This window comes from Xiphias gladius, chromosome 15 (assembly GCF_016859285.1).
Source record: "Xiphias gladius isolate SHS-SW01 ecotype Sanya breed wild chromosome 15, ASM1685928v1, whole genome shotgun sequence".
Lineage (NCBI taxonomy): Eukaryota > Metazoa > Chordata > Actinopteri > Istiophoriformes > Xiphiidae > Xiphias > Xiphias gladius.
Window position 1 is genome coordinate 30,263,478 of NC_053414.1, and position 24,395 is coordinate 30,287,872.

General features: G+C 39.0%; 1 protein-coding gene across 1 annotated transcript in view; it reads left to right on the forward strand.

Annotated features, from left to right (window-relative positions):
* sorcs3 (sortilin related VPS10 domain containing receptor 3) overlaps positions 1 to 24,395 on the forward strand; it is a 197,553-nt gene that overhangs the window by 92,595 nt on the left and 80,563 nt on the right. Inside the window, exons 4-5 of the mRNA XM_040146070.1 lie at positions 13,785 to 13,884; positions 22,920 to 23,078. Of these exons, the coding sequence (XP_040002004.1) occupies positions 13,785 to 13,884; positions 22,920 to 23,078 (259 nt within the window). The remainder of the gene's footprint in view (positions 1 to 13,784; positions 13,885 to 22,919; positions 23,079 to 24,395) is intronic.

Genomic DNA, 24,395 nt, shown 5'->3' on the forward strand with positions numbered 1-24,395 from the left:
GTGGTGGAGGACCATGGTGGTCCCGAACGGTATCAATTCAAACCGTCCAGCCCCATTAATGCTCAAAGCTGGACCTCTCGGAGCCGAGCCTATAGTTAGAATAGCACTCTCTGAAAAATGCCAATTGTGAATGTACATAGCAGTGTGTTGCTATCGAGGGACCTGCCGCCATCTGCAACCACTGCCAAGCCATATGTGGGTCTGAGGGCAAAGAATGCAGTCCAGTGGTGCTTCTACAGCTGTCAAAAAACACTGAAAGTCCAAAAGTCCAAACCACTGCACCAAAATTGAAAAATAACAAGTAGAGGGTTAGTGAAAAATAGCTCAAACACTTGTGAATGATTAGTCTGGTTCAATATGTATTTGAAAATGAGGAAGTTCTCACAGACTCCCACTCGTGGACGGGTGCTGGGGGATGCGGGGCGCCCACCTCTGATTAGAGGGTGTTAACATTTTTTTTTTTAATATAAATTTCCTGACGTTAATAAGTCCTAAACAGTTGACTGTATGTCATCATTGGCCCTGCAAGGTGCAGGATGATTTCAAACTGTAGATGGGATGTTGTGCCATTTTCATCCCATGTAAAGCAGATTTTTGTAAATTTGGTAAGAAATGTCAGCATCAACATATGCAAGGATGTGTTCCATCACAGTACAGCCATACCATTTGCTTTACGGCTCAAAATTTTTAAGTTTGCAGAACCTCTTTAAGGGCACTATATAGTGCATACAATTACACACTCAAAATTTGTGCATTTAAAAAATTGTCAGAGGGTAAATATAGTGCACTGTATAGTAAATAGGGAGTGACTTCATACACAGCCAATATGTGTATCTTCATAACATTGTCTTCATCTTCAAGTGCCTGTCTCTCTTTTTCATCAAGGACCACAGTGAAATCCTTAGTATTTTGCAGATGTGTGCAATTTAATGTCTCATTTCTTGAAATGTAAAAAAAAAAAAAAAAAAAGCTTATAATGTTAGCCAGCTAACTTTGTAATAGTTAGCTTGATGGCTAAAATTCTTAAAAGAGTTTATACACTGATTTTTGGAACATGCAGTCTGGTTATGATTTACAGTAGCTGGTGTAATGTCAATTTTATGACAGTTGCAGTTGAGCTAACGAGCAACACAGTCCTCTCAATTGCTAAACTGATGTTTGAAAAGAAAGACACAATTTTAATTTATTTTATTAATTCAGCAATTTTGTGCTTTATACCATGTATTTCCATGTTGGTGCTTAGAAAATGCTTTTATATGTTGTAAGCACCCAGAGAGCCACTTAAACTGTTCAAATAATTGATAAGGATTTCCAGTTTTCTATTAGGGAAGAGTAAACATATTTTTGTCTGCCACGTTTAACTAGTGTCTTCACCAACAAGGTCCCCTGCTTCCGCAGTGCCTTTTTTAACACTTGGACTTCCATTTCTTCCTGACCCCAGCATGTCAGTTATTATCACCAACAACACTCCAGAGACCTTGTTGGAGCATAGACTTGAATCTACCGGCCTCTATGGTGTGCTTCCACTCTTCAGCAATAAACTCTGCAATAATCCAGCCATTGAATTTGCTGTTTACCAGGCCCTCTCATGGCATGAATAAGGAATGGAAGTCATTTGTGGTGGTCCTTTGCCTGCCAGCTTTGCAGGGTTGAAAGATACACTGGGGGCTTTTTCCTTTCAAGTCTGCGCTCTGACTGAAAGGGAAGCTGGTTGTAGTTTTACCTTAGAGTGGACAGAGATGAAGAAAAGAGGGTTGGGTAAGGTGACTAAGCCACTAGCCGATCTAGGTCAGGTCAGCAGCCAACATTCACAGTGAAAACAAGATCCATGTGAAAAGCAGATTCATCTTTTGTAACCTAAAAAGTCCTTCTAGACCTCATGAAAAAGTCATCACATCTGGGAGGAAGTTTTATACTTAATTTAAAGATACATTCCGGAAAAAGCATTCTAGACTGTGGTGAGCAGAGAATGGGATGAAGCAAAGATATTTGTCTACCCGCTGTCAAGGTTGAATGGCGAACATGGGCTGTGAGTAGGATACACAACACATGTTGTCACTGAGAGCGATCTTTGAATGTCAGCACTTCTGTCCCACTCTGGCTGTTCCTTTAAGGTATTTCCTCAACACTTCATTTGTCAGACATGGTGCAATGATGCAATCAGGTCTATATTTGGTAATGCCTGATAGCAACATGGGATACTGTAAGGTTTTTTTTTTCTTCATTTTCATATCATGTTTTGTTCTCCCGTTTCTGTTTTGCTTGTTGTGTACATGCACCACGCTCCAACACATGCTTGTTATGTGAAATCTTTTGTTGCAGGATCGTCTTTGAGTTTCTCAGTGCTTTGTATTAGGAGCAGCACGGATTCTAGCTCGGTTGGCAGGCACGTTTCCTGTTTTCTGTTTCTTTCACACATGGGTTGCTTTTATACTCTCCTTTCACTATTTCCCACTAAAACAGACACAAATATTAACACACACAAACAGATGGATATTCACACAAACACATTTCTTAATCTACGGAAAGAAAGTCAGACTTTACTTTGCTAAGTCTTTTGAGGTTCCATTATTTTTTTCATGCTTCACTGTCCTCTACTGTCACGTGTTTCACTGACAACTCCGTGCTCTCCCGCAGAAACACCTGCAAATACAGTATCTTCCAATCTCTATGTGGCAATTCTCCAAAGTCATTTTCAATTATGCTTCAGTGGATTCTGCATTAGAGGAGATATTGTGCAGCAGCTGCCTTACATGAAAACATGGAAAGATGCAAGCATTGGTGTGTGTGTGTGTGTGTGTGTGTGTGCGCGTGTGTCACCTCTGAGCATGACTTTGTGTGCGTACACTTCAGTTGGTGTGCAAGTTTTCACAAGAGTGCAGCTCAGGGTGAGTGTACAGGTATATTCCACAGATAAACTCCATGACAGCTTGTACTGTCAATGACTCTCCTTGCTGAGATATACTTAGCTGATGGTAGCACTGATATTAAATACTGTTTGCTGCCCCTGCTCCAGATGTATAGATCTCATTTAATATACCCTATTTTATTCACTAGGCATACAGCAAATATCAGAATGCTGATTATAGTTATCATAAAAGTAGACTTTAATGCCAGAAAAGTTTTATTGGATTGCATTAGATTGTACAGGTTTACCTTATAAAGTGGCCAGTAAGTATATATTTAAAATACATTTTACAATTCCATGCTGATACATGGACTATTTCCAACTTAATTCTATGTGTGCAGACAACACTGAACAACAGTGCTATGACTGGCTTTGTTTTATCTATTCCCCTTATAACGTTTTTTGCCCTAGCTAACATGAAAGAATTGGACAGGAAAGTTGCTTTGAATGGAAGCTATATGCAACAGTGAACCCTACTTGCTGTAGCAGTGAACTATGACAACAGAATTTCTGCCTGTGATGTTGTCAAGTGTGTTAGTTTATTGTTTTGGATTAAAGCACTTAATAATCCACTGGATTAATAAAGTAGTACACTGGCTGCAAGTAACAGACTAATTGCCCAGGGCAACCCGTCCATCCATTCATTATCTATGCCTACTTACTGCTGTTCAGCCTCACAGACAGGCTGAAGCCTCTCTCTTCATGCTTCACACAATATAGCAGGGAAACACCCTGGACAGGTCACGAGTCGCTGCAGGGCTATCACACAGAGAAATGCATTACAATCTACACTGTGGGCAGTTCTGACCCAGTGAACAGTGATCTTCAGTTCCCCCAAATGTCTAGACATCTACTGGGTTAAATTTGGCTAAGTTAGGTTGGGTTTTATAAACATCTAGGTCAAACCATTGTTATAACCATTGTTGCTAGCATTCAGATGGGATGAAGGTCTGTTTGGATCAAATTGTTAAAATGTTCATCTGTGTTGCCTTCGGTTATTACCATGCCCTCACAGCATTTAAGCTTTACAGGCAGTGGCGAGTGATTTGCTCTGTTTTCTTGGTGGAGGTTGTTTGTGCTGTATGCAGCTTGTGAAGAAGTATGCATACACTACTCAGGGCCGAAAAAAGTCCCTCAGATCCTCTACATTTTAGTGTAATCAAAGGGTATCTTTAATTTAGCTGTTTTTATTTACAAATAATTATCCTAAAAAGATGCTAGAAAAGATCATCATCGACATCATCATCAAAGACAGTGCTCTTTGTAAATAAAGGAATAAAACTTATATTGAGTTGAAAGGGTCATTTTTGACGTTGGAATTGCCTGTTTAAATTTTTGGTATTTTTTTAAATATCATATTTAGCAAAAGAAATTCTATGTTATTATTGGGTTAGTGTATTACAATGCAGACATTTATGTGGCTTTTTCTGCATAAAGGAAAGATTAAATAATTACGGAAACTATGAAAACCAATTTAATCAAAATGTATTATTTGCTAGATTATGTAAGGCAGATTTATATGAATGAATGCATGAAACCTTTTGCTTTCAGTGTGAGTGCTCATGTAATGGCTGGTCAGCTGATCAGTGTAGGCATAAATGTCACAGGTTCTGGCCGTGCAGGAAGGCCGGTTAAAATGTGTAGCGTAAAGTACACAATTAATAAAAATGCATGGGGTCTGCCCAGCTGAACGCGTCACACCAAAATCTCCCATAGTTGTTTTGTTTACGCTGAGATCTGGTGACTGTGAAGACCTCAGAAATATGTTTCACATTATTTGAATACTCATCAGACCATTCAGTGACCATTTGTGCTTTGCATAGAAGCATCACTGCTTGTCATGTTTCTTAGGTTTTTAATTTAATCCGCCATGTGTCTGTAAAGTCACTGAAATCCATTGATTATGTATTTATGTGACTTAGAGGGTTATGTAACTGAGATGACTAAAAAGCTTTCCTTTTCGACCGAATTTAGCTCAACTTTAACCTAGACACATAGTCCTCATTTGACCTGCAAATGACCAAATCAATTCTTACTGAGAAGGTTTAAATTTAGCTTACTTGCATGTCTTTGGAGTGGGAGGACATCAGAGCAGCAGGAGAAAACCCGCACAAAGAGAAAATCCAAACTCTACACAGAAAGGAGCAGATTATAAACCCATGATTTTGTTCTCTCAGCCTTGTACTGCTTGTGCATAAATATATTTTCCTAGATGAATTGAAAAGCAATGTAGTGTAGAGGGGGAGTTTAAATGTTCGGCAACCCCTTTGCTGGGTAAATGAAGGTTAATAGGAAGACTTTCAGCTTGTCCAAATATGGTCTCACCTACTTTGTCATCAAATTCTCAGGCATTTTGTTCTGGCAACATTTCTCTTTAGCTCTTTTCCTGGTCACCCAAAGTTCCCTGGATTGTATCCAGAGAGTGGGTTTGTGTCGAGGACCTGTGGCTGAAGCAGAATTGGCGTTGTCATCCCCCTAGAGTATTTCCCTGGAACAAAGGACTGCAACAATTCAGACAGTTGCAGTGGAAATGTCAGCAATGCATTAAGGCATTTCTACCTCTAAACCCCTCAGCACTGCATAGAACGCTTCGGTTCACCAGTGCTGAGAATGTTTTTCAAACACATCAGTCAGGGAGTATTCAGAGTCTTCAGGCTTGATTTTGCCGCAAGGTTCTCTGCTAAGAAACCTTTTCCTCTCTCTGTCTCATTTCTGGGCCTCCTGTGTCTCAGTGTGACTCTCTTTCTGAGGACGGAAAATTGAGTTGTTGCTGCTTCGGTTCGACTCCAACGCCCACCTGATGATGCTTTCATTTTCAGACCTCTGATGAATAGTGATTTGGTGTTCTCTGTTCTCATTGCATCTCTTTGCTGTTTCATACACACTAGCATGCATTCACAAACAGTTTTTGTTCAGCAGCGGGCCAGCCAACGTCAGGTTTACAGTGAGAAGAGTTAGACCAGTAACCTTTGTTTTCCTTGGAACGATATTGTAACAGTCTTCATTTCTCTTTAATTCCTCTATATGCTTCAGGGTGATGTGCTTTGTTTGTATGAGCTTGAGAACAATGATTTGGTTGGAGTTTTCATCCTTCGGTCTTTGAAGTAAATGGTTTTTTTCTCTCTCTCCCCAGAGCATGGTCAACAGTGTTGTACACCAACACTGAATTGTTCTGCTTTATTGGCCGCCATCTGGCAAAACCTCACAAACATCCCTTAAAGCAATTTCTGTCTGTTTTTTTCCTCAATAATTTGATGTTCACACACTGCAATGCACTGCATCGTACTCCCTCACTGGCTCTCAAAAAAAAAAAAAAATGGAGCACTTCACTTTACAAATGAAAACAAATGGAAACCTCCACTTTGTTGATGTGTAGACACAGCAGATACCATTTTGGCATTTCTGAATTTGTTTTATTCAATGAGGAAATCACATTTTTTAAATGTCACACTTTGTAAATGTTAATATTAAGTACTTCCGAGAACATAGTATTGCCAGTTTGGTAAGTCTGTTTCACGGTCACAGACTTATTGAGAATCCTCCACTCAAGAGAGTCTGATGTAACAACCTGAGTCAAGTCTGCCTTAATTTTTTCTACTGATAGTAACAAAAATATTTCCACTTGCTGTCTTTCGCCACAACCTTCACAGCCATTAATTCCACAAGAAAGCTCAGAAAACTGCTTGTTCCATTAGAAATCGAAACAGGTTGCTTTTTGCAAAGCATACTGGCGCTGTTCTTCAAATTGAAAATATGTAAAACGCTCAAGGAACTGGCAGTATTTTTCTTTCTTCCCTCCATTCTTTATAGACATTGTCTGTGCAACTTTGCCCCTTCACCGCTCTGCATATGGCGACCAGAAAAAAAAAAAGGCGAAAACAAGCATCTCAATGGATTCAGCTATAGGGAAAAATTGACTGAAACACGTGTCAGTGAAGTGCAGAAGTGGTGACTGAAGAGTTAGACTCAGATAAACGTTGTAATCATATGTTAATTATGAGATGAGGTTCATTCTTCCTCAGACTTTAATGAAGTATAGATATATATATTATTAGTTTACAGAAAAGGATGGTCATGCATTATAACCTTAGTTCTATGAGTAAAATGGTCCTATATAGTGACTACGCTCCCATTACTTCTCATCGGCAGGCATGCTGGTACAGCATTGGGCAGAAGGGGAACATTCTCTCACCAACCCGTCAGTCTGGGTATATGGGGCATTGTGCAAGGATCTGTAAATTAAGCTCTACAGTATATATCTGGTTTCAGTGAATGTGCACGTATTGTGCTTTTAGAAGTTGTTTACTTATGTCACACACTGGTGGAAAGTAATAATTACATTTACTGTACTGTATGCAAGTACAGTTTTGAGGTACTTGTACTTTACTTGAGTATTTCCATTCTATGACGGAAGTAACCTGCTTTTTACTCCACTACATTTATCTGACAGATATAGTTACTTCAGTTTAGATTAAGATTTTACATAAAGAGAAATATGATAATCTTACAAGATACAACACATTGTTAAAGATTAAAGTAGTTATTTCCAACCTTTTTGGCTTGTTACCTCTATGTAGTTGGTGCCCCTTGTTGCTGTTCAGATGTCTATTAGTTGTTAGAAGTTCAACCAAATAGTGGTTTTCAGTATGAACTTATCATGTGGTCTAATTTAAACAACCATTCAAGGCCCAAAGAGGCAAAACTATCCCATATTCATAAGAAAGCAAATATTAGAATTTTTCTTTCTCTTCCTTCGTCTCCCATTAGTCATCTTACGACCCCCGAGATTGATCTTGTGACCCTTTTGACGGGCCTGACCCCAAGGTTGGGAATAACTGGAGTAAACCACCTAACTGTATATAAAGTAATTAAAACTACCTCCACCTCAAGCAGCTTCAACAGTAAAATGCTGCTTGTATACTGATGTATCAATATTAATAATTTTATCATGTCATATATAATAGTATATCACTCACAGGGTGAAATGAGCAGTTTTACTTTAATACTCATCTGCTATTAATTTTGTGAATTTACTCAAGCAGGATTTTTCATACAGACTTCTTTCGACTTTGTTTGGCTATTGCCCTACCGTAGCTGATTAACAACTCCGTCACCAGATAAGTACGTCGGATACATTACAACTTTTTCTTTTGCTATTCCTTTTTGTTTTTGTACATGGACACTATGGTATGGTTAAGGTTAGGGAAAGAGCATGGTTATAGAAAGTAAAGTATGGTTAAGGTTTGATTACAGTTGCGCAACTAAAACACTTGGTGAAGGTTGGGGAAACATCGTGGTAATGGTAAAAAAAGCCAGCAAATGTTAATTGCAGGAGAGTTCTGTGTACTCCGAGAGTGACCCCCCAAAACTGTATCCTCTGCTGTAAGACTGACATTAAGATGACACTGGTCACAACATACCTGCATCTGTTTTGCAAAGATCAAACAGGCAGATATAACTCTATCCAGACACAAACCTGTCCGACGGCCACTGTACATGATGTTAGACACACTAAATGCTACATCCCGCCTATTTCTGTGAAGGTGGTGGGTGGTCCAGGCAACTCAAAACTGGTGTCAGTGTACTGGAGTGTAAGACAGGGTTTTTCACACGAATACTTCTTTTTCTGGGGCCATATGCAGACAGATGAATATACAGGAGAGAACATCTGCAGATGAATTACACATCCTACTATATTAAAAAAAAACAACGTATCTTTTATCATTAAAAGTTATCAATAAAATATTTAGAATCAAGGCAACCAGTGAGGAGTAACCTAAAACAAAGAGACATGCCATCAGTAAGTTTGGGTTCAAAGCCTGGAATTTTTAAAAACAATAGAAACATTAGGCCTGTTTTAGTGAAAAAGACACTGCAGTAATTGATGTAATATGAAATATAAGCATGGATAATCCCCTCTGTGTCACTGAGAATGGTTAAAAGTTTGGCTCAGGTCAAATTGGACTTGTAAGCCAACTGTGGCTTACATTCAGGGCCTATAACAAAGCCTTTAATGTTTTCTGAATTTAATTGTGGAAACTCATTTGTATTTGTCAAGCATTATAGCCAGTGATTGAAATCAAATGAGCTGTTCTCAAATGTAAAAAAAGTAAAGTACAGTGAACAATTTTTTTAACCTCAACCTCAACAGAAAATCAAAGGGAATATAATAAGCATCACGGAGGTAACATTTACGACAGGGCTTTTGTGAATTACACTATATGTAGATATTACATTTATAGTTTCCAGTCTCCAATTGTACATATTTGCATGGTTTGATTGTCTAGAGCCTAAAAAAAAGTTTTTTTCAGTGGCACCGCTTATAAAAATATTGCTCCATAGTGCTACTATTTGTCAGAGCCTCCACAGGGTACCTTTAACTACCCCAAAGTATCCAACTGAGAACAGGCTGCATCAGTAAATGAAGTGGGGCTATCTTGGTTTAAGAGGCAGTTCATTCTATTTTTTTAGCAGCAGACTTAGCAGCAGGGGATGCTGCTGTTTAACTGCGCTAGAGAATATGAGCTTGTCCAAATCATGCTAACTTTAGCTGTGTTTGCCCCAGCAACAGTAGCAAACAATTAAAAGCGGGCCATGGGGAAGTCTTATTCATAATCTTATCCATTGTCTATGGATATGCCAGTGATTCACTTCTTAAGGCAGTAGAGCAGCCAGCATATGATGCGTGTCAAAACACCCGTATCTTTTGTTTTCTATGTATGTTGACTTTGTCCCCCTCTTGAGTTTGCTGTTTTGGGGCTAGAATGCGGATGGTAAATGAGGAGGGTAAATAAAGAGGGATGCAAAATAGACCTCAGGATAGACCTCTGGGGTACTCTACAAAAGAGAGGAGTGCAAGAGGAGCGGGCCATTGATTCCAACATAGTTTTCAGACAGCTCATTAAGACATAAATGTCTTTAGAGTCCAGCATCTTGCTGAGTGGACACACAGCCGTGTTAAGAATCTCTTACCTTTTGGATATATTGCAGTGTAACCATTCCCCATTTCCATTTCTCATTTACAAAACGGTCAAAAAAATATAATTTGTCATTCTGTCATCTCCCCTAATAAAATCAGATAATTTTCCTTTTCATATTGATTAGCTCTCTTGTGTAGGGTGAGAGAGTGTTTGGGGTGTCACAGTTAATCTTGGTCCACATCCAAGAGCTGACATTTCCCTGCTGTCTGCGGCAAAGACTTCACCACTTTCCATTTAGGAAATCTTAGCATATGCATTGTGGTGACTAGAAACAACCTGCTTCTGTTATTTATGAGGTCTTCTCTCAATAGTGTATCACTCACTGACTGGGTGATTCAAGTCATTCGTTCGCAGGGATACACTCACATGGAGGAGGAGCATGTTCAATGATGTGTTCACTGAATGTACTACACAGTGAGCATGAGCTCTGAGTGATAGACAGCAGCTGAAACTGCTGGAATCAGACCCAGCAAGTTCAAGAGTAATACTGAACTGTAGATTAGTTATAAAGACTTAAAAGTCATTAAAAACCAGCATTCATCTCCGATATTCAGTGAGGAAACTATTAAATATCAGGAACTATAAATGGAGTTTGGCGTGTTTGTTAAGGTGACAGCACTTCCAGTTCTGCAAGCCGGGGATCATGAGGAATATACAGTGTTTGTCTGTGTTTCAGCTCAGTGAGTGCGCAGTCAGAGCTCCAGTCAAACACTGAACAATTTGGTGAACAAATCTTTTTTTAATGACCTGATTCTAGTGATTCAGGACACTAAAAAGAACTGCTTTGAACATCACTACCTCTCAGGGGGCTCCAACAGGCCAACAGCGTAGTTCACCGCCCCTGCTCCCAATCAGGATCATTCTCAGCGCAGCTCTTCTCCCCCCACCCCCACTTTAAAATGCTGTGGAAATTATGCTCTATGTCTGACTCATTATTGTGCTTTGTAATCATAGTAATGTGTCTCTCTGAGGTATTCAGGAATTAATTTGTTAAATGTGAAAAATCTCTGCAATTTCTCCATGGAAGGAGTACAAGCAGCGGGGTCTGACTAAAAAATTAAAGAAATAGGTACCATCTTCATTTTCCTCAGAACACTGTGAAGTAGACTGAGAATCTATATGGGAGTTATTCCACAGTTGTGGATGGTTGCATCTGTCCCCACAGAGAGAAATATTTGAAAATCCTGGCGACAAGAATGCTTTGATAGAAAAAAAAAAGAAAAAACCAGTCCACCCTGTAAATGCTGTAATATTCTACTTGAAGGCAGATTTGGTAGTTACTAGGGATGATGGATTCATGTGGAGTTTCTAGGGACAAGGCTGGCTAACAGGCTCATTCTCACTGTTAAATTATTAAAGCCCAAGGGTTCAGAACATCCACATGTTTTTGCACTCATCATATTTTATTTCATAGTAGTCATCGGGAGAGTATTACTTATTTACAGTGCTAGGTCCCCAGACATTTTGGAATGGTTCATTTTTGCTGGCAGCTATAGATGATTGGTTAACCTTCTCTTGTTCACAGAGTAACTGTATACATTGCATTCAGAAAATAGTCAGACCCCTTCACTTTTCTGACATTTTATGTTGCAGCTTTATGCTAAAATTGTTTAAATTCATTTTTTCCCTCAGCAGTCTACACTCAATGCCCAATAATGACAAAGCAACAGAATTCTAGAAATTTTTGCAAATTTATTTAAAAGGAAAACCTGAAAATATGAAATTTGCATAAGTATTCAGACCGTTTGCTCAGTACTTAGTTAAAGCACCTTTGGTAGCAATTACAGCCTCAAGTCTTCTTGGGTATGATGCAACAAGCTCTGCACACCTGGATTTGGGGATTTTCTGTCATTCTTCTGTGCAGAGCCTCTCAAACTCTGTCAGGTTGGATGGGGACCGTCAGTAGACAGCCATTTTCACGTCTCTCCAGAGATGTTTGATTGGGTTCAAGTCAGGGCTCTTATTGGGCCACTCGAGGACATTCACAGAGTTCCGCAAGCCACCTCTGTCTTATTTTAACTGTGTGCTTAGGGACAATGACCCTAGCACCCAGTCTGAGGTCCTGAGCACTCTGAACCAGGTTTTCATTATGGATAACACCATACTTTTGCTCTGTTCAGCTTTCCCTCAAACCTGACCAGTCTCCTTGTCCCTGCTGTTGAAAAACATCCCCACAGCAAGATGCTGCCGCCACAATGCTTTACCATTGGATTGGTATTGGGCAGGTGAAGATCAGTGCCTGGTTTCCTCCAGACATGATGCTTAGAATTTAGGCCAAACAGTTCAACCTTGGTTTCATCAGACCAGAGAATCTTGTTTCTCACAGTCTGAGAGTCCTTTAGGTGCTTTTTGCAACTCCAAGCTGAAGAGAGGCTGGCCAATCTGCCATAAAGCCCAGATCGCTGGAATGCTGCACTGATGAAGTTTCTCCGATCCTCACACAGAATCTCTGGAGCTCAACCTCTCTTACCAAGGCCCTTCTCCCCTGATTGCTCAGTTTGGCCATGCGGCCAGCTCTGAGAAGAGTCCTAAGTAGCAGAGAGTTTTTCATAGCGTTCCCCAGATCTGTGCCTTAGAACAATCCTGTCTTTGGGCTCTGCCAGCAGTTCCTTAGACCTCATTGTTTGGTTTTTGCTCTGATATGATTTGTCAGCAGTGAGACCTTAGGTGTGTACCTTTCAAAATCATGTCCAAGTTTCAAGTGTCTTAGCAAAGGGTCTAGATACTTATGTCAATGTGACATTTCAGTTTTTCATTTTTAATAAATTTGCAAAAATTTCTAATTTACATTTTGAAAAATTCTGTTTTTGCTTTGTCATATTGGGATATTGAATGTAGATTCATGACGGGAAAAATAAATTTAAATGCGTTCAACTTACGGCTGCAACATGACAAAATGTGAAACAAGACTAGGTCAAAACTGGCTGCACCGCACTTTATCTGTTTGTTTCTCTTCTAATGTCTGTGCTCACATATGGAGTAATTTAATACAGCCCAATTTCCAATAAAGCTGTTCTCATTTACATGTTTTTCTCTTTCTGTTGTCAGACAATGGAACAAGTATGAAATAGTGACTGAAATGCGGCCCATTAAGACTTCATGTTAATGAGTAGTCACTTCAAAGCCATTTCCAAGCTGCTGCTCTGCACTGCTAAAATTCTGATTTTATAAGCGTGACGTCGTCTGACACATAAGTTAAAGACAACAGCTGTGCTGTGATTTCTGCTATATTTACTTGTAAAATGATCACTCAGACAGAAAGTTAGAAGCTCATTCATGTCTGTGTCAGCTGCCGTGCAACAATTGAATGAGACATATAGAGAGGTGTGCCTGCGGAGGGATAGCCCGACTTCGTGCTTGCAGGGCAATACTGGCCACTCTCTTCTACGGAAAGTAGCAGAGGTTTGTCCAAAAAGTTGCCAGATTTGTCACTAGGTGCTTTTTTTGTTGGTCACACTGCCTGTAAACACCCCCCTGATGACATAATAGAAACTGCGCCTGCCAATTCATTTTGAAAGAGCAATGACCAACGGGGAAACTCCAAAACTTGGCCAGCTGACCAATGGTGTAACTTTATCACTCAGTCAGTCAGTCACAGACATTTGTGTTTATATGGCTGGTCCTTTTGTTGTGGTCCAACCAAAAAGTGATGGGTCTGAAGACAACCAGCCTCTATCTGCCTGTTGTTTAACTGTAGGGTATGATACTGCATTCTTTTTCATCACTGCAAAATAAATATTATTTGACGCATAACACACAGTGTCCCAGTAATCCTTAGTCTGTTTGTTTACCCATTAGATTTTCAGCCGACTACAGCCAATGTGCTTTTGGTGGGTTTATCTACAGTATTATTTGTCTTCTATTTACTGCATTTTCCCCTCATTTCCTTCATTCAGATCTACTGACTACGGCTCCACATATGAGAGAATGAATGACAAAGTTGGATCCAAGACTGTCCTGAGTTACCTCTATGTCTGTCCAACTAACAAGAGAAAGGTGAGATGTTGCAAGTTTTGTATTTCATGTTCACAATGTTAATTTACCACAAAAATACTTTATTTGAAACAGGCTTATTTAAGAGAGACATTTTATTCTAATTTCCTCTTCTGTATAAGTATATTTTATCATATCATAGTAAGAAGACTCCGTTTTAATTTAGTCTTGATGCTATTTGCTTTTAAACCACACTCAAAATTGAGTCAGTGTTTACCTGATGAATTCATCCTAATGCACATTTGCACAGCGCTAATTCCATCAGTACAACAGCAGAGTCAAGTCGTACTCACCACTCTGCTGTTCTGGCTGTCTGGTTTTGCCAGGAATACAATTTCCATTCACTAAATAATTCCAGTCATGTCTACTTTGCCATTTTTGCGATTGGTTTTACTATTGATGTAATTCCACTCTTCCTGCACAGGTGTTTCACATTAAAAGCCTCAAGTGGCATAATCCCTCCAGTTCTTGGTGGGTTTTTGATTTGATACTTCAAGGTACTGTATGTACTTCCCAACATGATACCAGGTGCGCAGGCAAAAAGGCAAAAACAATCTCAAGAAAAAAGTGTACCTGCCCACAGAATAGCTGTTCCCAAAAAGACAATTTACTAAGCATTATTATAATGATTTTACATTATGTCTAAATAATTATATTTACTAGCTACATCATTATATTCAGATGAACTTTCTTTGTAAGAGTTAAGCATTTGATAGCACCCCAGTGATGGATATGGAATTATTATCTAAGTTCTGTATTATGAGTATTGTAAATAATTTGATGTATACATATTGACATACTGACAGGACTTTCTTTTTCACATGTTGAATATTATGAGATGAAAACATATTCAGAATGCAGTCAGACTATTTTTTGAGACTTTGATTTGAAACATCTTCAAGAGGTCTTTTTTTTCCTTTACAGTAATTTTAAAACAATTGAAAAAATGGCAAAGAAGAAGTAATTAAAATTATTTAGTGAATGAAAATCGGATTTCTGTTAAAAAATAGGACTGCAGAGCAGCAGAATGGAGTCTGTTGTTCTACAGATGGAATTAGTGATTTGGAAAATCATTATGCTGAATTTACCATGTGGAGTATAACATGCAATATACAGGTAAAGATACCTCTTCCTCTTTATTTATTTATTTATTTATTGCTCAGCTTTGGTCACTATTTGAAGGCTAGGTTTAATTTTATCTCTGGACACCACGGGTATTGTGTTAATTTATGGCATTGCCAGTTTAACACAGGGAACAATCCAGAAATGAGTTCTATCTGTAATGTATAAGAATATTTCTAACAACCAATAAAAGTGTAATTTTAAGACTATCAGGCTACAAAAAAGAAAGCCAGAAAGTATGAGCATTGCCAGCTACCAACCGTCTGCCAGCGTCTTTAATCTGCCTGAGAGTTCTGTCAATTACTTTTCATTAAATTTTTTCCTGAAATCCCAAAAATTGATTTAACTTATCAGTATATGGTTTGTACATTCCACTATCTGCCTTTGTTTTCTGTTTTTTTATTTAATGAAAAAAATACTTAAAGAATCTTCCTAACCTTCCTGTTTTTAAAAGTATACATTCAGCTTTCACATTCGTTGAATTGAATCGTGCAGGTTACTGAATAGCCTAAGGAATATGCTCATTGTTGTATCACATACTTTATATAAATTAATAGGAAACATTCTAATCCCTTAAACTCTGTACTGTGATTAACAACTCATAGCATCGGGCGGTAAATCTGATTTTCCCCCGTGTTTTGAACTCTACCTGTATGGTACTCAGAGCAACGATTTGATAGACAAGTGGAATTATAGCCAAGAGGTCACAGTTCTTTAAGCAACTCAGTTAGAGTAAGAGTCTAGTTCCGATCTATAGAACAGACTGTCCCAAGGCCTTTTCTGTATCAGTATGTTCCTAGTACTGTATCTTAAAAAAATGAATATAATATAAAAATACTAATTTACCGAGGTCTTGTTAGCATTCCACTGCTAATTACGCCAGATTGAATGCAGTTTACGAAGCCTTAAACAGATCTGTTCCTCTGGTAACACAGAGCAGGAGACATTAACATTATAGTTTTACAGAGAGTTTGACATGACAAATAGAAGCAATTAGTTGCAACAACAAGTCATTCTGTGAATATTTTCACTAATGTCAACCATGAAAGGGTATAAAGAGCATGTCTGAGTCATTGTAGTGTGGGCAATTACTCAAGCAAATTGGCCATCAATCAGTGACCGCTAACTACAAAATCAACATTTACCATGAACATCACATTAAAAACAATATAATATATTAAGAATGATTCTTACAGTACAATTTAGATAAAGTACCAGAGATTTTTTAAACTTTAGTGCAGCTAATACGCTCACTGAGCACTTCATTAAAAACACCTGTACACCTGTTAATTCATGCAATTAATCAATCTGCCAATCATGTGGCAGCAGTGCAATGCATAAAATCCTGCAGATACAGGTCAAGAGCTTCAGTTAAAGTTCACATCAAACATGAGAATGGGGAAAAATGTGATCTCACTGACTTTGACCGTGGCATGATTGTTTGTGCCAGAGGGGCTGATTTGGGTATTTCTGAAACTGCTGATCTCCTGGGATTTTCAAACACAACCGTCTCTAGAGTTTACTCAGGATGGTGCCAAAAACAAAAAACATCCAGTGAGCGGCAGTTTTATGGACGGAAGCGTGTTGATGAGAGAGGTCAGAGGAGAATGGCCAGACTGGCTAGGGCTGACAGAAAGGCTATGGTAACTCAGATAACCACTCTTTACAGCTGTGGTGATCAGAAAAACATCTCTGAATACACAACACTTTGAACCTTGAGGTGAATGGGCTACAACGGCAGAAGGTGACGTCGAGTTCCACTCCTGACAGCCAAGAACACAAATCTGAGGCCACAAAATTGGAATCTAGATATCTGCTAAGGTCAGAATATGGCGTCAACAGCATGAATCCATGGACCGAACCTACCTTGTGTCAACAGTCCAGGATCCTGCTGGTGGTGTAATGGTGTGGGGAACATTTCCTTGGCGCACTTAAGCCCCCTTAATATGAATCAAACATTATTTGAATGCCACAGCCTGTCTGAGTTTTGTTGCTGACCATGTTCATCCCTTTATGGCGAAAATTTACCATCTTCGAATGGCTACTTCCAGCATGATGATGCACCATGTCACAAAGCAAGAGAAGTCTCAAACTGTTTCCTTGATACATGACCTGAGTTCTGTGTACTTCAGTGTCCTCCCCAGTCACCAGACCTGAATCCAATAGAACACCTATGGGATGTGGCAGAACAGGAGATTGGCAGCGTGAATGTGCAGCTGACAAATCAGCAGAAAGGATGTGATGCAGTCATGTCAAAATGGACCAGAATCTCAAAGACATATTTCCTATATCTTGTCGAATCCATGACAAGAAGAACTGAGGCTGTTCTGAGAGAGAAGGGAGGTCCTGCCCAGTATTAGTATGGCGTTCCTAATGAAGTGTTTGGTGAGTGTAAATGATAAGCAGTTAAAGGAGGACTTGAAAGATGAAATAACACACTCTTTCTCTTACAAATGAAAAAGTTTACTTCATACAGTCAATTCATACACTCAGGGATTTTACTGCTATAGGCTTGCTTGGTCTGGGATCACCAGTACTGTAGCTTACTGTGGCTACTGTTGTCTAATGTAAGCTCACTCAAGACATATATCTCTGTATAAACCACATTTGTGTGAGTTCACTGCCTTTTTAACTCCTTTCTACAACGCTACTGTTCCAGTACATTTTAACAAGTGACAGATTCCAGTGGTTTCATCCAAAAAATGAAATAAGAGGTACACAGACATTTTCTGCTTGTGATTCCAGTCCACAAAGTCAGTTTTTAAACAGCTGACTCAAAAGAATATTAAATTTTCTCTGGACATTATCTCTTGGGGGCAGTTGAAACAAGTTGTGAACACAACATTGACATATAATCACCTTTTAAGTTGATATAGCGAAAATTAGCAAACATTTGCCTATTTAAACATCCAGCACTTACGGAGCAACGTTATTCGTTTGGACTTGTGAGTCTGGCTACTTGATAAATGTCAGTTGAATGTCTGCTGCTTTCAAATTGTCATTTGATACACTGTTCTTACACAAATATTGGTGATAGCTGCTGTAACTGCCACGTATGGCCATAGTTGCCATAGTTACATAGTCTTGTGTTAACCCATGTTAAACTTGCAATTCAGAATAACAAGACACAGAATCATTTAGCAACAGTGTCTATGAATCTAAATGATGTACAATGTTTTGATTTATATGCTGGGGTTTTAAAAATTAAAGTCTATATGAGTCTTTAGTATGCAGACTTATTTGTCTCCTGACAACATTTGAAAAGGAGCACACAGGTGATAAAGACAGAGGTCTTCACAGATTCAAGAATCTATGAAACTTTTAAACCATAGGACATCATCATAATGATGTGGTATAGAGCAAGTCATGGCCCTCTGATAATGGAGTTGAGAATTTCCCTGCATTATGACAGGTGGTTCCTTGAAAATAATAATTTTGTTCAGGTTAACCTGGTCAGATACATGTTAAATAAATAAAGAATCTGTGTGGCATCAACAAACTTACAGAAAATAAAGCATGACTCCTGCGTCTGATGAGGATGTGGTCGGAGTTGTGGAGGTGCCTGGGTTCGTCAGCCTCACTTTTCCAATGTCGAGCCAAGGTACTGACCCTGAATACGTTTGCCAGGCACGGGAGTTAATAGGATCCCAGGACTGTTAAGCTAAACCGTGTCAGGGTGAGGAACGGATCATAGCTGGCGCCAATTACTCCTCATGACTCAGTCCTCCTGCCTTTTTTATGTGGATAACATTTAATTCCACATCAAGAGCATAGCAGGAATGTAGTCCCTTAAGTTCTCTCTGTTGCTGATGTGACATACTTTTTTAAAAATTATTTTGGTTATATAAGATAAGATAAACTTTTTATTCCCAATAATATTACATATTACACTTGTGTCAAACAATATAAAGGATGTAAATAAGACCTATGAACAATACATTTCTGATATCAGTTTTACCAAAATACATTTAGGATATTTGATATTTTTAAAATCCAATATATGGAAAAAAACTAAATTTGATTGTGGGCATGTTACGGGGTAAGTGAGTCATCACAGCCGAGAACTAGTAGCAATCTCATGAGGATATTTTACTCTAATGGTTGACCTCTGGCTCTGCCCATGGGCCGATTCCCTCTCTGCACCTTATCTCTGATTTAATTATTTCGATTTGCCATCCCGTAGATGGATGCAAGTTTGCCTGTATGCTGACTACATTCCTCTGCTGCTGCCTTGCATCTGAGTGGCCTTATTTAGAATCTGCCTGTGTTCTACCAGATAAAGAGTCTGGATGCCTAATCACTCACTGTAAGATATAATCGTCTGCTGCTCTTTGAGATATTTCTTTCAACCGTAATAAAGGTTTCGTTATATGTCCAATGGGGCAATTCTGGAAGCATATGTAAATTTTTTTTCTCTTACATTGACCAAGAAATAAGTTGAAGCTGTGACCTTTTACAATGTCACATTATAGATTTGAATGATAGTAATGACATTTAGCACAAAGCCTCTGAAAATGACACCTCCCATGAATCTTCTTGGCTGTATTTTGATGTCTTTTTCCGAGCTCAACCTGCACTCAGTCCTCGAACGGTCTGACTGAACGGCTGGTAGATTAGGTTAATTTAAAAATGAAGACATGCACAGTTAAAATGCCATTGAGGAAGCAAGACAGAGAAAACATGATAGCTAAATGTGGGTGATTAAGTCCTGATCCATGGTTAATGAGCATATTGCAGCGACAACTCTGTTAAAACCTCCCGTCAAAGACAGACTAAGCTCAATTGATTTGGCATGACGTGATTCATTTGCTGCAGGGTTTCTCTTTCTCTCTGTCTCTGATCCATACCTCCACTTACCTCATGATCCGACAACTACCGGCTTCTATCTCTGTGCTCCGGCTTATGCACAGCTTAACATCAGGCTGATAAAACACAAAGGTTATCCTTCCAACCTCTATCGATTTAGTATTGCTACCCTCCTCACTGGCCAGCTGCCTCACAAAAGCTGAATGGATGCTGTGAGGGAAATCTTAATCACCCCTCTCTAATGCTATCGGTCACTGTGATTTTGGAAGTGAGTAATTATTGTTTAAGGGAGATTGTTTTAGTAGGCAGGAGAGAAACTGGCTGCTGCTCCTTTGTATTGGCTTCACATTCGTTGTGGGTTCTTTCTAATCGCAGAGGCGACAGACAGAAACTGCCTTGTTACGATAATGTGTAAGGTTGGGAAATAATGTGGCTGTTTTTGCACTTCCATGGCGGTAAATGAGTAATGTGAATCTGAAAATACTTTCCAGGCCCCATTCCCAGTATTAAAAGAGCACATTGTTAGCCTCCCTGAACAAGGCTTGAGAAAAGATGAGCTAAAAGCACTGCAATTGAAGGTTATAGTTACACAGAGAGCATAGCGAGGGGAACATAATACTTATCAATCAGTACAAGGCTTGAATAGAGAGCAAGGGAATGATTTTAATATGAAACATACAATATGTAAATATACCTCCTTAGGCATTTTCTACTTTTCTATTTAACTGAAAGTCCTGACAGTTGACTCAAAATAAGGCATGGTGAAATGTAATTTCCCATTCATAATAGACTCTGCTGCTTACTCTAATATTATAGAAAATGATTACTGCTTAAAAACTGTAAATTACATCTGACAAGCCCTAAAGATACTGGCAGATATCATGAGGCCTTGGCATTACACAGTGACGGGTAATGAATGGCCAGATCGGCGAGCCTGGGCCAATGAGAAATCCAAGTTGAGAATGTGCTGCCTGTTTATTGGTGCTTAATGAAAAACAATTTATCTAAATCACCACCAGGGAGGGTTCCCAGTTAAAGCTCTGGAAAGAGGGCTAGCATTTCTGTCAGTGACAAATGTGCTTCTGTTTTTCCAATTCAAACAGAACAGACGAGAGAAAACACAGCCATTTGGACCAGGAGCGCAGTCACTACGCACAATTGCACCACACAATCCTTTGAGATGCATGGGATTTGTAGTTTGAGACCAATTAAAGACTCCATACTAAGAGATAAACATCTAAAGCTGCACCAGTCCATATTTTTATATTAATAATTGAACTAGTGCAGTGTCCGTTCAAAATGGGCCTGTGGGTAGGGGCTGATTGCTTTCCTGCGTTAATCCAGTTTGCAGCTTTCTGTAGACTATCGTCCACACAACTTCACTATCAACTCTGCACTTCCTGGGGTCCTGAAGAATACACCTGCCATGACATAGTTGTGTCCCTTAGCAATGCTAGCGTAAATGCGTCATTTGTGGAGTTGGCTACTCCACTCCATTCTGATAGTGTCTTGGTGACAGTGTAGAAATTGAGTTGAGTTCTGCCTCTCTTAAAACCCAGGCACAGTCTTTTTAGCTCATTGCTTTTTCAGTGGAAAAAAATTGCCCAATAATCCCACTGTACATTACCTACCGTCACACAAAGGCAGACAGATTATTGCCTGGTTATGGACAGTAAAGCTTTGCTAATTTTGATTCTGATTCTGAAAGGTTTAGGAGTATATGTCAAGATTGTCCTCCCAAGAAAAAAAGACAAAATTAGTCATTTCATCAAGTGTCCCAAAACGATATATGTGGCCATAGCAATTATGGTGGGAGTAAAGCAAGAAGTCAGGTGATGTCTCAAAGTCCACATATGGTTGGGGCTTGCTGGTTAGGTCTTTTTATGTATGACCAGAATTGTTGACCTTACCTGGCCTTAAACTGACCTGACCTGCCAATAGGGGCATATGAGTGTTGTTCTAGATGCATGTATGCATGGACTAATGACATATTTTGTCATCTAATTGGGAGGACTTGTAAAATATGTTACCCTAGAAGAGCAACGTATATTTATAATAAACACATCAATTTTTTTTATGATGTATAAAGTGAGACCTTATTGTAAAGCCAACAAGCATACAAAAATGCAGCATATCCACTTAAATGTTCTGATAATGGGCTTTTCCCCAACATTTTAAATTTTATAACCTTTCAACGTGAATAAATGTATTCAGTAGCATAGTCTGATTCAAAAGAATACCAGTTTCTTAAAATATATTACACACCTATTCAAACACCTCTTCTTTAGTCAAGGAAGAATTCGTGTGATCATTTTATCTCCTTCCACAAAGACTGTAAATGTCATTAACTGAAAGAAATATGCAGTGTGGAATTCCTGGTCTTATTGAATTCTGTAATAACTGTGATTGCTCTGGCAGAAATATTCCAAGCATGAAATTGGAGCTTCTGCCACTGTGGCACTTTTAAATTTGAAATTAGAATTTTATTGGAAGGATAAATGCTAAGAGACGACATGCTAAAGGACTAGCTGATAAAGAAAATAACATACAGTAAATGCAGATTCATGCATGGTTGCTTAATCCCGTGTTTGTACAGCACTTAATGTACCTAGACTACAAGCTCCATCACACTGCTGTTATATATAAGGACAAATAATTCAATGATTTTTCATCCCACCTGTGTACTTCAGGTTTACTTTTTGGTTTATACACTATTTCAGCTCGTATTGCTGTGAACAAGCATCATCTTATTTTGGAGAATGATGATGAAAACTCCAAGTCTGCACCTCAGAGTGCACAGAAAGAGTCTCAGAGCCATGGCAACAAAAGAGTAAAGAGTCACACTCATGAAATGAAGCGAAGTTGTTTGCCAAGCATAAGTCTGACATGTGCCAAAAGCCAGGACTTTTCTGCTGACACTGCTCCTGCCTCTAACATCGCTCTTCTACTTTCTCTCATCTCCCTATCTCTCCACCTCTTTACTCAAAACTCGCCCTTCAAATCCTTTTTTCTCCTGTCTTCAAAAACTCATACCAACTCCCTTTACATGTGTGCACGCTCTCCTCCTCCTCCTCCTCCTCCCCCTCCCTCTCTCTTTTTTCTACTCTCAGATTATGGTGTTGACCGATCCAGAGTTCGAGAGCAGCGTGCTCATCAGCTCTGATGAGGGAGCCAGTTACCAGAAGTACCGCCTCACTTTCTACGTCCTTAGCCTTTTATTCCATCCCACTGAAGAGGATTGGGCCTTAGCCTACAGTCACGACCAGAAGGTGAGATTTTTTTGCTTTCATCTCTTTTCTTTCCTCAACACAATTAGCTGCATGGGATTTACTTAGAGCCATCTCTAGCGTTGTGTTACTCACAACACATTCACTAGAACCTGTAGTTTTCAATAATTTATCAAATTAGATGGCCCTTTATGCCTATATCCACCTATTACTGAGGTATATATTTTCATAACTCAATAAGAAACCTTCTAGTTTTCTGATCTGCTGCCAATTACTGTTGCTAATGTTTTGTGAACCAAAACGCAAGCCAAACTCTTTCTCCCCTTGTTCCACATTAAAGCCCGTCAAGTAGTAATGGGGCATAAGGGCAGGATCATCCCAGCTTTTAGGACTATGACTGAAATTGATTAATTTCAGTAGAATGAGAAGACTTGTTTGTGGAGGTGAAGTAAATTCTCCCCAGTGTGAATTTGTATTTAGTGTTTGATAGTGTTGACTCGTGAGGGAACAGAAAGAATTTAAAAGTTCCAAATGCAATGTCCATTGACACAGAGATGTCCTATTTTTTATATATATTTTTTATTTTACCAAAAATTAGTTACAACAAGTAGTCATGTCACATTTTTCAGCAAAAAAACACCTAATTTCCCTGGAAGGCTTTTATTGTGACACATTTACATAGCAATTACTACAAAGTTTTTGGAAACTAGAAACTCTGCATTGGATCAAAAATTCTTACTGCTGAAGAGGCAAAAAAAATCCTGCAGTAATGGTCCATTCTATTTTTTTCTATTTTCTTTATAATTTCTTGAAAGTTTCCTGAGAAGAACTATGTAATTTGGTATTTATTACAAGGAAATTCACGACAATGTTCTGAGACAGGTATTTTTGTTAGTTCAGTTGGTCGTGTTAATTTTACCAGAATATTTACCAGACATATAGTCTTTTAGATTTCACGCATTCGTCTTCCTCGTCAAAACCTGGGGCCTACAATGCCCACAATTCATCTTGACTGCCGCCAGTTCAAAGGGAGATTCGGGTGTGTTATACTAGTAGCTGCTAATGTAGCCGAGATGAGGAGCCAGCTACAGAGGACTAGTAACCTCACTGCTTTCTTCAGCCCCAACCAAAGCTGACCCAAGTGACTTCACTTGAAGAAATTTATTAGATTTTGTGCAGCTCTCTCAGGAGACACAACAGGCATCATACAACTCGTTTCACACAGGCAGTGGTACTCCCAACACCTGTAAACACACTTTGATTTGTAAAATTGGTGGAGTATCCCTTAAAAGCAGATTTCCAGAGGAACTTTCTGGAAGAAACAGCTCCTAAGTGAATATTTATTCATATTTAATTGCT